This window comes from Panulirus ornatus, chromosome 47 (genome assembly GCF_036320965.1).
Source record: "Panulirus ornatus isolate Po-2019 chromosome 47, ASM3632096v1, whole genome shotgun sequence".
Classification (NCBI taxonomy): Eukaryota; Metazoa; Arthropoda; class Malacostraca; order Decapoda; family Palinuridae; genus Panulirus; species Panulirus ornatus.
The window spans coordinates 19,516,905-19,534,933 of NC_092270.1; the positions used below are offsets into that span (position 1 = coordinate 19,516,905).

General features: G+C 42.4%; 1 protein-coding gene across 4 annotated transcripts in view; it reads left to right on the forward strand.

Moving 5' to 3' along the window:
- Positions 1-16,440, forward strand: part of LOC139763635 (uncharacterized) — a 28,162-nt gene extending 11,722 nt beyond the window's left edge. For all 4 annotated transcript variants that reach the window (XM_071689892.1, XM_071689894.1, XM_071689893.1 and 1 more), the window contains exons 3-7: positions 3,636-8,156; positions 8,368-8,679; positions 8,915-9,112; positions 10,681-10,773; positions 11,606-16,440. In XM_071689892.1, coding sequence (XP_071545993.1) covers positions 3,636-8,156; positions 8,368-8,679; positions 8,915-9,112; positions 10,681-10,773; positions 11,606-12,373 — 5,892 coding nt within the window. In that variant the 3' untranslated portion in view covers positions 12,374-16,440. The remainder of the gene's footprint in view (positions 1-3,635; positions 8,157-8,367; positions 8,680-8,914; positions 9,113-10,680; positions 10,774-11,605) is intronic.
- Positions 16,441-18,029: the final 1,589 nt, after the last annotated feature.

An 18,029-nucleotide genomic window follows, 5' to 3' on the forward strand; every position in this document is an offset into this window, starting at 1 on the left:
GAAATGTGTGTCTAGTGTGATTTCTGTACTGGTTTACTACTAAAAATTAACTGCATTATATTAACTAATAACTAATATCATTATACTAATAATTAATAGCATTATATTAACTAATAACTAATATAATTATACTAATAATTAATAGCATTATATTAACTAATAACTAATATCATTATACTAATAATTAATAGCATTATATTAACTAATAACTAATATAATTATACTAATAATTAATAGCATTATATTAACTAATAACTAATATAATTATACTAATAATTAATAGCATTATATTAACTAATAACTAATATAATTATACTAATAACCAATAGCATTATATTAACTAATAACCAATAGCATTATATTAACTGATAACTAAAATATTAATGATTTTATTAATAACTGACATCATTATACTAATAATTAATACCATTATGTTAACTAATAACTAAGAGCATTATTAGAGTAATTGTGAAATTGTTTTATTAAAGATGGTGTTGAGCAGCCACTGCCCAAACATCCAATGGTAATTTGATAATTTATTTATCAATTACTCTTCTCTGGGTAACAGAAAGCCAGCATTTGTGATCATTATATGATCGGGAGTAAAAACCACGTCTTGTGTTGCATTTTATATCTCATAGTCAAAAAGTCTTTATTTTTGGGGGTTTTATTTTGTGTGGTTTTGTGTTATCGGCAAAAATTTATGGGTTTTATGTCGTCTGGTTTTGTTATCGGCAAAATTTGTGGGTTTTATTTTGTGTGGTTTTGTGTTATCGGCAAAATTTATGGTTTTTTTGTTGTCTGATTTTGTTATCGGCAAAATTTGTGGGTTTTATTTTGTGTGGTTTTGTGTTATCGGCAAAATCTATGGGTTTTATGTTGTCTGATTTTGTGTTATCGGCAAAAATTGTATCGGTTTTCCTTGTGTCTTGTTTATATGTTATCAACACACATGATATACAGTGTGGGACCGATTTCCCGGGCCGTGTGAATCAATCCATATATTTATATTTTATATTTATTTTGCTTTGTCGCTGTTTCCCGCGTTAGCGAGGTAGCGCAAGGAAACAGACGAAAGAATGGCCCAACCCACCCACATACACATGTATATACATACACGTCCACACACGCAAATATACATACCTATACATCTCAATGTACACATATATATACACACACAGACATATACATATATACACATGTACATAATTCATAGTCTGCCCTTATTAATTCCCATCGCCACCTCGCCACACATGAAATAACATCCCCCGCATGTGTGCGAGGTAGAGCTAGGAAAAGACAACAAAGGCCCCATTCGTTCACACTCAGTTTCTAGCTGTCATGTAATAATCCACCGAAACCACAGCTCCCTTTCCACATCCAGGCCCCACAGAACTTTCCGTGGTTTACCCCAGACGCTTCACATGCCCTAGTTCAATCCATTGACAGCACGTCGACCCCGGTATACCACATCGATCCAATTCACTCTATTCCTTACAAGCCTTTCACCCTCCTGCATGTTCAAGCCCCGATTACTCAAAATCTTTTTCACCATCTTTCCACCTCCAATTTGGTCTCCCACTTCTCGTTCCCTCCACCCCTGACACATATATCCTCTTGGTCAATCTCTCCTCACTCATTCTCTCCATGTGACCAAACCATTTCAAAACACCCTCTTCTGCTCTCTCAACCACACTCTTTTTATTTCCACACATCTCTCTCACCCTTACATTACTTACTCGATCAAACCACCTCACACCACATATTGTCCTCAAACATCTCATTTCCAGCACATCCACCCTCCTGCGCACAACTCTATCCATAGCCCACGCCTCGCAACCATACAACATTGTTGGAACCACTATTCCTTCAAACATACCCATTTTTGCTTTCCGAGATAATGTTCTCGACTTCCAAACATTCTTCAAGGCTCCCAGAATTTTCGCCCCCTCCCCCACCCTATGATTCACTTCCGCATCCATGGTTCCATCCGCTGCCAGATCCACTCCCAGATATCTAAAACACTTTACTTCCTCCAGTTTTTCTCCATTCAAACTTATCTCCCAATTGACTTGACCCTCAACCCTACTGTACATAATAACCTTGCTCTTGTTTACGTTTACTCTTAACTTTCTTCTTTCACACACTTTACCAAACTCAGTCACCAGCTTCTGCAGTTTCTCACATGAATCAGCCACCAGAGCTGTATCATCAGCGAACAACAACTGACTCACTTCCCAAGCTCTCTCATCCACAACAGACTGCATACTTGCCCCTCTTTCCAAAACTCTTGCATTCACCTCCCTAACAACCCCATCCATAAACAAATTAAACAACCATGGAGACATCACGCACCCCTGCCGCAAACCTACATTCAGTGAGAACCAATCACTTTCCTCTCTTCCTACACGTACACATGCCTTACATCCTCGATAAAAACTTTTCACTGCTTCTAACAACTTGCCTTCCACGCCATTTACTCTTAATACCTTCCACAGAGCATCTCTATCAACCCTATAATCAATATGTATTTCTCGCGGTAATTTGGCGAAAGCTTTGGTTCAGAAGTCTATTGATATATTTGGTTGGTTGGTTGGTTGGTATTCCTATCACACTACCAGCATCCTTCAGTCAAGCCAAAAATCCATTAACCAGACCCTTCAAAACGAACCACCAGGGCCAGTAAGGATACACACACACACACACCACTGCAGACCATCATCCTTGACGGACTATCAGGGCCAGTAAGGACACACACACACCACTGCAGACCAACATCCTTGACGGACCATCAGGACCAATAAGGACACACACTCACCACTGCAGACCACCATCCTTGACGGACCATCAGGGCCAGTAAGGGGACACACACACCACTGCAGACCACCATCCCTGACGGACCATCAGGGCCAGTAAGGGGACACACACACCACTGCAGACCAACATCCATGACGAACCATCTGGACCAGTAAGGTAACAGACCCATGTTATAGACCGAAGGGTTCGTGATACCTATAATGGTCTGAGACCGAGACCACAATGGTCTGAGACCAAGACCACAGTCAGTTGAGCACACTCGTAGTTAGGTAGGGGGAGGAGGGAGGGACTTGTGATGTAGCTGGGAGCTGAAGACCACCCCCTCTCCTCCCCCCTCCTCGTGGATGGTATTCCATCAGTATGGGAAATTACCTGAACGAAACTGAGGGGAAAATAAAGAGAATAAATGTGTTTATCAAGGCAGGATCCCAGATTTGTTAGACTTAAGTACTTAAAACACATCCTTTATAACTGGCACGTATGGTGACACACCAGCACTTCTTGGCCCTTTCCCCATTCATGGACAGTGTCATGAAGTCGGATGGTTACGTAAGACATGAATCACCCATTAACCCTTCATCCATGACTTGCCAGAACCATTCAGTTGTTACAGTGCCTCCACTCCAGCAAGGACTGTTTACACGCCATTACATTAAATGTATCGCAATCTGTTAAGGTCCTTAGGAAGGCGTAGGACACTATATGTTAAGGTCCTGCACCACTTAGGCAGACGTAGGACACACATGTTTTCAGGTTCTATCCCCCACACACCCATGCCAGCCTCCACACCATGTTTTGACTCCCGTCGTCTCTCCCAGGTGAACGCCATTGGTCAGAGAGGTGGTCGAGTCTTCGGCATCCAGTCGATGCGAACGCCTCGTTATCCAGAGCCATGGCATAATTCCGTGCAGTGGCACATGAACCGCTGGTCGTGGAGTCCAGCGCCGCAGATGAGAACTCCCTTCTTGGCCCACCACTGGTCCTGGAGTCCAGTTCAAGTGGCGAGTCACCTGCTGGCCAGGGGGGACTGGTCCTGGAGACAGACTCGAAGACGCAGGCGAAGGCGAAACCGTCGACGACGAAGCAGGCGATCGTGGAATCCATCCAACCTGACCACCCCGGTGTACCGGGCGATCCCGGTAGACGTGAGGTCGAAGAGGTCTTCTTCGGTGGCTTCGTCCTGCCACATAGTACCTGCTGGTGGTAAGCCCAAGAACCTTCCCTCCGCGGAGGAAGCCCTTGAAACAGAGAAGGATCATCCTCCTTCGTCAGTAGGTTCCCCAGCGGCTGTGTCTGAGCAAGACACCACAGACGGAGGATCCAGGAGTCCGTCTCCAGACTCTGTGTCAGACCGGACACCAAGCACTGGCCAATCCAGGAGTCCAACTCCAGTGACTGTGTTAGACCAGACACCAAATACTGAAGGGTCCAGGAGTCCATCTCCAGTGGCTGTGTTAGACCAGACACCAAACACTGGGCGATCTAGGAGCCCATCTCCAGAGGCTGTGTTAGACCAGACACCAAGCACTGGGCAATCCAGAAGCCCATCTCCAGTGGCTGTGTTAGACCAGACACCAAACACTGGGCGATCTAGGAGCCCATCTCCAGAGGCTGTGTTAGACCAGACACCGAGCACTGGGCGATCTAGGGGCCCATCTCCAGAGGCTGTGTTAGACCAGACACCAAGCACTGGGCGATCTAGGAGTCCAACTCCAGTGGCTGTGTTAGACCAGACACCAAGCACTGGGCGATCTAGGAGCCCATCTCCAGAGGCTGTGTTAGACCAGACACCAAGCACTGGGCGATCTAGGAGCCCATCTCCAGAGGCTGTGTTAGACCAGACACCGAGCACTGGGCGATCTAGGAGTCCATCTCCAGAGGCTGTGTTAGACCAGCCACTAAATACTGAAGGATCCAGAGGCCCATCTCCAGTGACTGTGTTAGACCAGACACCAAGCACTAGGCGATCTAGGAGCCCATCTCCAGAGGCTGTGTTAGACCAGACACCAAGCACTGGGCGATCTAGGAGTCCAACTCCAGTGGCTGTGTTAGACCAGACACTAAATACTGAAGGGTCCAGGATCCCATCTCCAGTGGCTGTGTTAGACCAGACACCAAACACTGGGCGATCCAGGAGTCCATCTCCAGAGGCTGTGTTAGACCAGACACCAAACACTGGGCGATCTAGGAGTCCATCTCCAGAGGCTGTGTTAGACCAGACACAAAACAATGGGCGATCCAGGAGTCCATCTCCAGAGGCTGTGTTAGACCAGACACCAAACACTGGGCGATCCAGGAGTCCATCTCCAGTGGCTGTGTTAGACCAGACACCAAGCACTGGGCAATCTAGGAGTCCATCTCCAGTGGCTGTGTTAGACCAGACACCAAGCACTGGGCGATCTAGGAGTCCATCTCCAGTGGCTGTGTTAGACCAGCCACTAAATACTGAAGGATCCAGAAGCCCATCTCCAGTGGCTGTGTCAGACCAAACACTGGACAGAAGCACTTTCCCAGTGGCTTTGTTTGACGACATACAAGACGGTAGTACACCCGAAGAAGCCATGTCTGGACACACACCAACAAACCAAGTTCCAGTTTCAGTAACTCCATCTGGCCAAACGCCCAGCAAGAGTGGACCCCAAGCTATTGTCTCTGGCCATGTACCAGACACCTCTCCCTCAAAGACAGCATCCAGCCCAAGACAATACAGTTGGAGTTGCAAGAGATCGCCTCCGGTTGATGAGCTCATCTGTGGGCGTTTTGAACGCTCGTTATCAATAGACGAATTTCTGGAAACTCCAGCAAACAAAGATATCACAAGTCCATATTCCATAGAGAGATTAATCCAGTCGTCGACCATGGAATGGTCCAGTCGTACAACGGAGGAGCCGGTCCAGTTACCAGAGGGTGAACGAAGTACAAGTCCAGTCGTGTCCAGTTCCAGGAATTCTGGGAGTCTGTCTCCTGTGGGAGATTCTTCTTCCAGATCGAGGTGTTCCAGGATGATGGTCACATCATCAGGAGGCAAAGATCACAGCAATCCAGCAGATGTGGTCGAGTGCACGTCACTGACCCAAAACGGGTTGTCCATGATTGAATTATCAGTCGGTAAGTTATTGCAAAGTCTAAGATATAAGGAGTCTACTGATAATCCATTGAGGAATGAAAATAACCAATGGCCAAGGAGTGAAAGGCCTCAGAGCCAATTTCAAGAAAATGTCCTCACTCAGAAAACAGTGACTATGAGATCAAAGAACACGTTTGCTAATGATCAGTCTGGCAATTCCTCTGGTTCAGTATCGAAAGATCTGCCTCCACCATGTATTGTACCTAAGGAAACAAACATGAATGAGCAGCAGGAAATTATACCATTAATGAACATATCTTCCCTAGTGTCTGATGATCTAGGCCTCTGTAGTCCATCTTCTGTACAGGTATTTACTGAATCAAAAACTCCAAAGACACCAAAGAGTACATTTAAGGAGGACATGGCTTTCCAATCCTCAACCACCAGAAAGACAGATTCACCTGGCAATACGTCATCAAATAATGTTCCTGCTGGCAAAACGTCATCAAATAATGTTCCTGCTGGCAATACGTCATCAAATAATGTTCCTGCTGGCAATACGTCATCAAATAATGTTCCTGCTGGCAATACGTCATCAAATAATGTTCCTGCTGGCAATACGTCATCAAATAATGTTCCTGCTGGCAATACATCATCAAATAATGTTCCTGAAGACATTCCCCGAGAGACATTGTCTTCTTCAACAAATGAAGTGACTTTACCCATAGTCAACAATAGTGAGACTAGTGCAGCAAATGCATTCAATATTATCGAATCCAGTATCACCAGTTCCATCCCGTGTGTCTTCCTGCGCCAGGGTGTACCAGCAGAGGAAGCCGAGAGCAGTTCACTTACGACAGAGCAGCACATGAGCACATCAAAAGATGACACGGGTCTATCATCACCTGCCGTTGTGTGTTCCTCAACACTTAACACATCCAGGAGCCCATCACCTGTTGCTGGGTCTTCACCTACGCGTGGAAGATCCACAAGCCCTTCACCTGTTGCTGGGTCTTCACCGACACGTGGAAGATCCACAAGCCCTTCACCTGTTGCTGGGTCTTCACCTACACGTGGAAGATCCACAAGCCCTTCACCTGTTGCTGGGTCTTCACCTACACGTGGAAGATCCACAAGCCCTTCACCTGTTGCTGGGTCTTCACCGACACGTGGAAGATCCACAAGCCCTTCACCAGTTGGTGGGTCTTCACCTACACGTGGAAGATCCACAAGCCCATTACCTGTTGATGAGTCTTTACCAGTACTTGAAGGATCCAGGAGCCCATCACCTGATGCTGTGTCTTCACCATCACTTGAGGGACCCAGGAGCCCATCACCTGTTGAGGAGTCTTCATCAGTGCTTGAAGAATCCTGGGGCGCATCACTCGATTCTGTGGCTTCAGTATTTGACATAACCAGCAGTCTGTCACCTGATTCTTCATCTTCACCAACACCTGTAAGATCCAGGAGCCCATCACCTGTTGGTGTGTCTTCACCAACATCTGTAAGATCCAGGAGCCCATCACCTGTTGGTGTGTCTTCACCAACACCTGTAAAATCCAGGAGCCCATCACCTGCTGGGGTGTCTTCACCAACACCTGTAAGATCCAGAAGCCCATCACCTGTTGGGGTGCCTTCACCAACACCTGTAAAATCCAGGAGCCCATTAGCTGATGGTCTTGTTCCCCCATTAACTGGAGGTTCCAGACGTGTGTCACCAGTTTTTCGATCTACAAGTCAAGGATGTAGGGACTTAACATCAGTGGATGTCAGTCCACCCACAGTGGAACATCAGGTCCCTGCAACCCCACCCACTGCCGATGAAGATTCTTTGGAAGCCATAAGAGGTGGATATGGCAGAATCTATGTTCCCCAATTCACAAGGAAAAGGTGTATAAGTCTGTCTCAAGATTCTGACAAAGTGCCACCAAAGAAAAGGTGTCCCTTCCCATCAGTTACGGAATCAGTTGTCCTCCATCAGAGAAAGGAGACATCCATAACGATGTCTCCAGTAGGCCTCAAAAGGACACGAAGTAGTTTCCCTCCAGATGAAACTCCTTCCACGAACCAAAGCAGCAAGAAATGCAGGACTCATGAGCCATCAATAGATCCTGCTGACCTGCTGGCCAGACTCCATGGAGGTGGATTAGGTCTAACCCCAACAGACACAAGAAGCAACGCACACCGCAACACTGTCATCACACGAGCTGCAACACAAAGGCTCATCCGGAGATCACCCAACCACGCTCTTCTCTACATTTCTAATAAAAGGGTACGAGTCTACTGATTACATGATAACTCACACATTCGTAATATATCTGAAGCAGGAAAATGAAGAAAAGGGTTTATAATGTGGACATATGTGACTCTGAAACTATGAAAAAAATTTTTGTCCGCTTTCAATGAGATATCCATTAAGAAAAATACTAACTGACAATATATTTACAGTGGGGAATTACTCTAATTTTCATTTTCTATTTCAGATGGAACTGTTCAAGGCTGTGGAAAACGGGGACCTGGACTGTGTTCAAGAACTGATCCAGGACACAGGACCAGCCATCCGGAGGGATGTCACCAACTGCACTCTCCTCCATACCGCAGCCACTTACAACCAACTGGATATAGTGATGTTTCTTCTCAAGTTAATTGGCCCCAATGTAGTTAACAAGGAGGGCCAGACCCCTGCTCACCTGGCAGCACTGAAGGGCCACACACAGGTGCTAAGGATTCTGCTGGCAGATCATCAGCTGAACCATAACAAGCGTGACAACAATAACAGGACCTACAAGGACCTGGTGAGTTGGGGATCCATTACTGTCTTTTATAAGAATGTCCAATATCAGATTCACTTTCCCTGAGATTCATAATGGCTTTGTTAATGCATCTATTTTATTACATAGGGTTGGGAAAGGGTTGGAAACCTTCATAAATGCTATGAAGCAAAAGGAATAATAATCTAATGAATCCTTTCTAACTGCTTCAAAGCAAATGGACGATCATTCTACATGAAAGTCTCTTCCTCGTTTTCAGCTTTCTGCCTCACTGTTTGAAGCAGTGGTGAACAGTGACCGTAGCAGAGTCCAAGAACTACTGAAGCTTGGCGCTGACCCAGATTACCACGCTGACTCATTGGTAGACGGTGTCTTGGAACGAGAACTGCAGGTCACCACGGCTCGTCAACTGGCCCTCACCTTGCACCGGGAAGCCATCCTCCGTGTGTTCCCCAAGGTGAGAAGACTCTCATGGTAAATGCTGTTCTGACAGAGCTTATGCTACTGAAGGCCTAATATCATTGGGATATAATGAAGCACTCCATATCATTTTTGTTGTGTATAGGACGATTTGAGGAGCTGGAATATGTACAGCTTTTGTAGATCAACAGCTACCAGAGTAGTTCTTCAATGTGATCTCTTACACCTTGCTGAGCCACCAGTCTATGACACTATTCCTTCCCTCTTATGGAATGAGAAGTGTTGCTAAGTTGAGAGATGAATAGATGGTTAGGGATCTCAAACACCAGAGGGGTTACTATTTTTTTTTTCATTATGTAACACACACTCTATCTAGAAAAATACAAAATTCTTGTCATCTTGATATGGGAGGAAAACCAGAAGAGTATAACTGTCTTGAGTGTTGAGGAAGGACTTTTCTTCTCTGATGTTGTCGTATAGATGTCAAGTCACTGCTTTTGATGCAGTCATGAAACACAGAGGAAAGGCTGAAGGAACAATTTGGAGACACACTGCCTCCGTCTTATAGTCTTTTCAGTGAAGAAACTCACATTCTGATTCCGGTCCTCCCCAGAACCTGTCACTAGGAAAGCCTCCTGAAGAAAGGTATTCAATTGTAATGATCCAATGGTGAATGTTTGTTTATTGCAGAAAATGATGTCTGGATATTTCTGGCTGTGTTCTTAAATCCATCACGGTTTCTTTACTCTTTCCAAAAGATGGACTGCATCTGAATGATTTGAATATTGAGCACTCTGGCAGGTTTCTCAATGGTTAAGACATATGTCTTGGCTGGTTTTCTCACAGTGAAAATCTGTTACGGTTAAAACATGCAGCTCGTATGGAGCATACTGTCTCCTTCTACAGACACAATTTTCTAAACTTCAGTCATGTATTAGAAGTATGAGAATGCTAAGGTTTCAGGAAGGTGTCTCTTATCTTGTGTGGTCCCTCACCTGGTGGTGTGAAGCAAAGAGATGCCTGTATCTGAGTGATAAACACTCCTAGCCAAAGTCTCAGACAAGATAATATGAACATCCATGTATACACCCAGGCAAACTCTGTCACTTAAAATACTCCTTTCCATCATGCTGGGTCTCCTTTGCCAATGGCATTAGGATATGTGATCATCATACAGTCTTATGACCCACAATACAAGTAACATTTCCAACAATTTCCTTTTTGAGAGATGGTGGCACTCAACACTGTGTTGTGATGTTACACATAGCCACTCCTGACATCACACTCTCACTATTCAGATGTTTCTCTCTTATCCAATCAATTATTAAAAGTAACTTAATGGCCAAAGAGTAAATGGTTCATTTTCATTCTTGCTGGATTATTTTCATATCTCTGTCTTAAATGATATTCTGTGAACACATAATTCTAACTCATGATACTTAGTTATACACACAGTTTCTTTAGTAAATTAATCTATTGCCTGCACACTACTATCTGCAGTGTTTTAATAAATTAAAACTTTTACATAAACACTACTATGTGGAATGTTTTATCAAACTTTTGCATAAACACTAATATGTGGTCTGTTTTTCAATCCTGTTCCAGGAAAAACCTACTGAGGAACCCATTGAAATTGCCCCAAGTCTCAGCTTTTCACCAGACTCAGTCGACCTGGAGGGGACCCCAGATAACCAACTGGTAAGGAAGAGTTTAATTCATTCTAGGTAGTCTAAAGTCACAAGCTGAGCAAGGTTAATGAACAGTACAGATGATAAGCCATTATTTGTAGCTTGAAGCTGAAAAGCTAAATAAATTTTCATGAAAAACAGTAGCTGAAGGTTAGCAGCCATTGGTCAAGGAGGGTATAAAGTAGTCATGGGTCAGGAGTTTGCAGTAGCCATGGGTCAGGGGAGTTTACATCAAAATGTAGGTTTGTAGTCATGGGTCAAGGAGAAGTTACATCAAACTGAATGGGTCAGGGGTAAGGAGATACAGAAGCCATGTGTCAGGGGAGTTTACATCAAAATGTAAGTTTGTAGTCATGGGTCAAGGAGAAGTTACATCAAACTGAAGGTTAATAGTGTGGGACCATGTGGAGTTTACATCAAACTAAAGGTTTTTACTCATGCGTTAGGGGAGTTTACATCAACTGCATAGAAAGAACTCAGTATGGAGCTTTCATTTCAGCGAATAATCAACAAATAATACCTGAATAAGACATAAATATCTGACTCAAGTGAACTCATGACCTAGATTTAAGATATTTCTTTACAAATTGGGTCCCAGTTATGGGAAATGCATTGCTTTATTACCAATGATAAGTTAGGTACAAAATATGTCATGCACATATTGTCAGTGGATTCTATTGTTTTTCTTTACAAATGGCAATTGTTTATTCTCTTGTAGTCTACTGTTTTTTATTCATCTATCTAACCACTGCCCAAATTCATTCACGGTGAATGATATTCATGATCCTTTCCAAAAATACGATTGCACTTGAAATCCTTAAAACCAATTTTTTTTTTTTCAGTTCCAGTCACTGAGGCTCATGGTGAGGCCAGCACTAACACCAGCACTGGGACCAGACGCGTACAGGATGGACACTGACCCAAAGGGATACGTGTGCATCCTTGGCTACAGTTCCTTTGAGGACCGACCTGACCTGCAGCTTGAGGGCTCACACCCTGATGTCCAGAACCTGGCAAATGTCTTCGGAAACATGGGATACACTGGACACGCCCATTTCTCCTTGACGGCAGACCAGACCAAGCAGGTGCTAACCAGAGTCAGGGATATGGAAGAGCTGGAACGGGCTGGGTGTGCCATATTCATCATCTCCAGTCATGGTACTGGAGAAGGAAAGTTCCTTACAAGTGACATGAAACTTTTGACCACCGAATTTCTTTGTGACCTCTTTAAGGATTCAGAATGTCCCAGGTTGAAAAACAAGCCCAAGTTATTCATTTTCGACTTTTGCTGTGGTTATTACAAGAACCAGAGTCCCAGACAAGGCAGCACAGGTAAGGGAACGAGAGTGGAAGAGCCTCTGAAGGATATGATGTGCCTTTACTCCAGTAGTGGAGGCTTCACGTCGTACACCTTCACCAAGGATGGCACTCCCTTCACCATGGCCTTGTGTCGCACCCTGGAACAGCACGCGCATGACAAGGAGTTTGATGATCTGTATAGAGAGTTCCTTAAGGAGTACAGCAAGACGTCTCCTGCTACCATACCACACCTCCGCAACATCGGATTTACCAAAAGGTTCTACTTCAGTCCTGTGACCCGAAAACTTTAGTTCTTGTGTCCGGTAAGTCAGAGTTAAGTACGTCACATATGTATATTGATAGTTATGATTACAGATATGCAGCTGTACTTCATGCAATCTTATCTATATAATATGACAGCTGTAGAATGAATGTTAGCAGCAGATGTGGTCTTTTTTGTCTGTTTCTCAGCGCTGCCTCACTGACACGGGGTGACAATGCTGTTTCCTGCGGGGCGGGATGGCGCCAATGGATGATGGTGAGCAAGTATATATATATATATATATATATATATATATATATATATATATATATAAGAGGAGCCAAGTGAGGATATTCCTTCTAAGGCTCAGTCCTCTGTTCTTAACACTACCTCGCTAACGCGGGAAATGATGAATATGTATGGTATATATATATATATATATATATATATATATATATTATTTATTTATATTTATTTTGCTTTGTCGCTGTCCCTGGGAGTAGGGGAGAAAAAATTCTTCCCACATATTCCCTGCGTGTCATAAAAGGCGACTAAAACAGGGGGGCTGGAAATCCTCCCCTTCAGTTTTAACTTTTCCAAAAGAAGGAACAGAAAAGGGGGCCAAGAGAGGATTTTCCCTCTTAGGCTCAGTCCTCTGTTCTTAATGCTACCTCGCTGATGCAGGAAATGGCGAATATGTATGAAAGGAAAAAAAATGTATACGTAAAATGTATACATCACCATATTCACATATACATACATATACATGCACAGACATATACATGTCCATACTTGCTTGCCTTCATCCATTCCTGGTGCTACCCCACCCCACAGGGAAACATCATCACTACCCCCAGCTTTAGCGAGGTAGTGCCAGGAAAACAGACAAAAAAAGGCCACATTTGTTCACACTCAGTCTCTAGCTGTCATGTGTAATGCACCGAAACCATAAACCTGCTCCATGCTAAGCAGACAATCAACAGATCATGCTGCATTTGCAATGCATAGCATAATCTCTTTTTTTTGCTAATCCAACCTGAAATATGAAAGCTGAAGTTGGAAAGAGTTTGGTTAGATTGTTGATCTAACCAGTTATCTACTAGTGCAGTATGCCATTGTGCTATTGGTCAGCCAATCAGCATTGTGGCCAGATCGCCTGTACCTTACTGGTGGCCACACTTCCTGTGCCTTACTGGTGGCCACACCTCCTGTACCTTACTGGTGGCCACATCTCCAATAATTTACTGGTGGCCAGGCCTCCTGTACCTTACTGGTGGCCACACCTCCAATAATTTACTGATGGCAAAACCTCCTGTAACTTATTGGTGGCCACACCTCCAATAATTTACTGGTAGCCACACCTCCTGTAACTTACTGGTGGCCACACCTCCAATAATTTACTGGTGGCCACACCTCCTGTACCTTATTGGTAGCCAAACTTCCTCTATCGTACTGGTGGCCAGAGCTTTCATAACATTAACTTATTGCTGGTCAGGTCCAACACATTAGTATCCCTCATCTTTCTGTATATAAGGTTGGCTTACAGAAATATAACCTACTACTTTAGAAGCATCAGGGTACATTGTAATTAATTCGCCTATCGTGTCACAACTGCTAAATACCAGACATATAGAAAATACAAAACTTTTAGAACCCCATTTTAGAAAATTAGAAAGAATGCCCCTCTAATTAAGAAATGACCATACAATGTAGCCAGTCTCATCTATCTAACACTATAATTAACATATTTTGCAAAGTTTGACTGGAGTTCACTTAGCATGAGCTTGCTGGTAATAATTCTTAAAGCAATGCATTCTTCGCATTCAACACAACACAGATGAAGAGCTTCCAATTGAGTGAGAACTTTTAAGTCAGTGTGACCCAGTGTATGGCAACATGAGGCACACAATTCCAGTATACCAGTATACCAATATTGCCATATAATATTCAAAGTTTAACAAACTTACACACTGACTTTTTCACAAGTAATGACCATTTTCAACTTACGCCTATAATCTTTAAATACGAATTGGAAGGCACTTCATTAGACGAATAAGTTATTCTAAAAAAAAAATTCTTATACCTTGAACACTGTAATGTGACTGAATATTCATTTAAAATTTCATCTACCATTACATGATTAGCAGATCTGCTAAGCAGCAACTGTAAAGTGTTTTGGTCAGGTTTTTCCTCACAATGCTTAATTGACAGTGAACTGTTGCCAACTGGTGCATAATGCCTACTGTCTGCTGTATGTATTAATATGCTGTTCTATCTATCTATCCATCTATATCATTGATGGCCATTCCCTTCAGCAACTCCCATCAAGATAAAGTCTCCGTTTATCTTTGTCCTTACATGCCTCCCTCGTATACAGCATTCCACACATTCTTCCTCTGTTTCTCTCCCTCCAGCATTCCTCCACCCTATTTGCCCATGTCACATTTGTTCGTCCACTCACACCAACCCATTTCATTGCACTATCATACACTTTCCTTGTAAACACCTAATACTACAGTCTTTTTACATGCCCAAAACACCTCAGTGTTACATGTTTCACCCTTCATACTGGCCACAATTCATTCCTATGCATTCCCTACCATACCATATCTCTCAAAACACCCTTTCATTTTTTTCTTTCATTCCAGCTAATCACTCCACATGCTCGACTCATATAACTCTTTTCCACAGCCTTAATTTTTTGACCTCTGTAGCTCATTCCATGTCCATATTTTGACTGCATGGGTCAAGGGGGTGGGAGGACTATGCTATCCCTCAATCCTCTATTCTTTTCTATACTTACAATTCCACCCTTCATGATTCTATTCCAAGACCCAATGACTCATTTACCTTGTACTGCTCTCTCCCTTATCACGCCTTCTATATTACCAAACTTACTACTTAAATTCTCCCATGTCTTCCTGTCTATTTGCTCCCATAATGATGCACTTACATATCATTTTCATGGCAGTGTTCTTTTTGCTTCCTTATACATCATAGTAACACCACTGTTCAATTTGGTATCATTATCATGATCTCAACTGATATGACTATGATTAACTGCATTCAATATCTTTTTGACTAATTTATATCATTATTATTCAAGGCTGTCCAGCTAGCTGGCCCACCAACCCATGAGTTTTATCTTATGAAAAATATAACTATATAATAAAATGAAAGTTCAGAGGGTAGACTCCATCACATGGCAGTGCTAGAGTCAAAGGTTATGCTGTCTTGCTCATGACAAAATATATGTTAATATCCGAGCAGTCTGTGGCAGTAGATGACCCCTTCATAAAATGGGGGGTGATGGGGACAGCAAAGCATTAATTCTATACCTAAAATGAATTCTGTCTAGATGATATTACAGGTGTTACGGTATAACATGAAGAACATATATATGCTGGTTTAACTAATTCCTCAACTGTATAATCTTCTGAGATTATCTTGAGATGAGAACATGGTCACTCACTTCCTGTGTTTCTAAAATAAAGTTCCTGTTCAGGTAAACTACTTTATAACAATGGACTTTGCTTCTTATGGGCCATAGTACTGACATATATTTAATTATGGGTTTAATCATATCCTAAAATTGTAATTAAAATCTAATATATTTCACATATTTTTTTGCATATATTTATTATGATATTTACGTATGTTTTTAGTGTTGTGTGTTTGTGTAAAGTACTTTTGTAAATAAAATTCTAATCCTTCTTCAATGTATTCATAACCCTTGCTATACACATATCTTATGGACAACCTATGGTATAAAATGTTAATTTTTCTTTAATCCATATCTATTTATCTATCTATATTATGGACAACCTATGGTATAAAATGTTCATTTTTCTTTAATCCATATCTATTTATCTATCTATATTATGGACAACCTATGGTATAAAATGTTCATTTTTCTTTAATCCATATCTATTTATCTATCTATATTATGGACAACCTATGGTATAAAATGTTAATTTTTCTTTAATCCATATCTATTTATCTATCTATATTATGGACAACCTATGGTATAAAATGTTAGTTTTTCTTTAATCCATATCTATTTATCTATCTATATTATGGACAACCTATGGAATAAAATGTTAATCTTTTCTTTAACCCATATCTATTTATCTATCTATACTCTTTTGTCATATTATCATATTATGAACTTAATTACGACACTGGCTGGTTACCATACTAATAAAAGTAGGAAACAAATGTAACCCTTATGTGAAAAATCTGAAAACTTGAAACACACACACCACACACACACACACACCAAACACACACACACACACACACACACATACACACACACACACACACACACACACACACAAACTATGACCATACTATATAAGGCCTACATAAGTGTAGTCATTGCACCTAATGAGGCACAAAAGAGCTAATAGAGGATGACCAGAGGAGGGCAGTACCAGAATCAAGAGAGATGAGCAACTGGGAAAGTCTACAGCCTCTAAAGTGGCCCACTTTGGAAAAGTGAGACATAACCTGATCCTAACTTTTTTTAAGTTTTCAAACCAGATTTATAATGTGGATAGTAAACAGTTCTTCAAGAACTGTATGGAGAGAACAACCAGAGGGTATAACATGAAGTTCAGCTACAACTTGTTGAAAATGATGTAAAGTCTTTCTATCATCATTTTATTTCCAATACATCCACCCTTGTCTGCACCTTCTCATCTATAGTCCATGCCTCGCATCCATACATTGTTAGAACTTCAAACACACCCATATTCACCCTGCCATATAGCGACTTTTCTTTTCACACCTTCTTCAATGCAGCCAGAACCTTGGCTCCCATACCCACTGATGACGCACTTCTACTTCCATGGTTCCTTTCCTGCCAATTCCACTCCCGGGTATCTAAAACAATCTATTTTCACCAAATTTCCTCCATTCATACTCACACCCTAACTTGTCTCTTTGCACTGCTAAACCTAATACCCTTGCTTTTATTCACCTTTACCCTCAACTTCCTCTTTTCACACGCTCTTCCAATCTGAGACACCAGCTTCTGCAGTTTCTCACTCGAATCTGTCACCTAGTGCTGTGTCATCAGCAAACAACAACAGACACAGTTTCCTGGCCCCGTCATCCCCTACAGATTGCACTCTCCACTACCCTTCCATTTACTTTCCTTACAAAGCCATTCTTAAACAAATTAAACAGCCAAGTTGAAATCATACACTCCTGCAGCAGACCAACCCTCACTTGGAACCACTCACTCTCCTCTAGTTCTACTCATACACATGCCTTACACACAAATAAAAACTTCTCACTGCTTCTATTAGCTTTCCTCCCACACTATATACTGTATTCGTAAAACTTTCCTCAGGGCATTTCTGTCAACCCTATCACACACTTGAAAATTATGACTGGAGACATAATAGACAATGAGAAAAACACAGAATGACAGACAGATGGGTTCACACAGATAAAGGCAAGACTCTTTCAATACATAATTCTCCAAATGGAAGGGAAAGAAGGATTTATGTTAAGGGAATCTTCCTGATATGGGTCCTGGTCAACAGTAGCGTACAGTAGGGGGTCTATCCTGTTATCATTAATCTTCATAGTTTAAGTGAATGGCCTGCCAAAGGGATTGGGCTTCTACCTGAATAAGTCTGTGTATGATGCTTGCGCTGATGAACTGCTAGTGTACAATGGGGCAACTTGTGGAA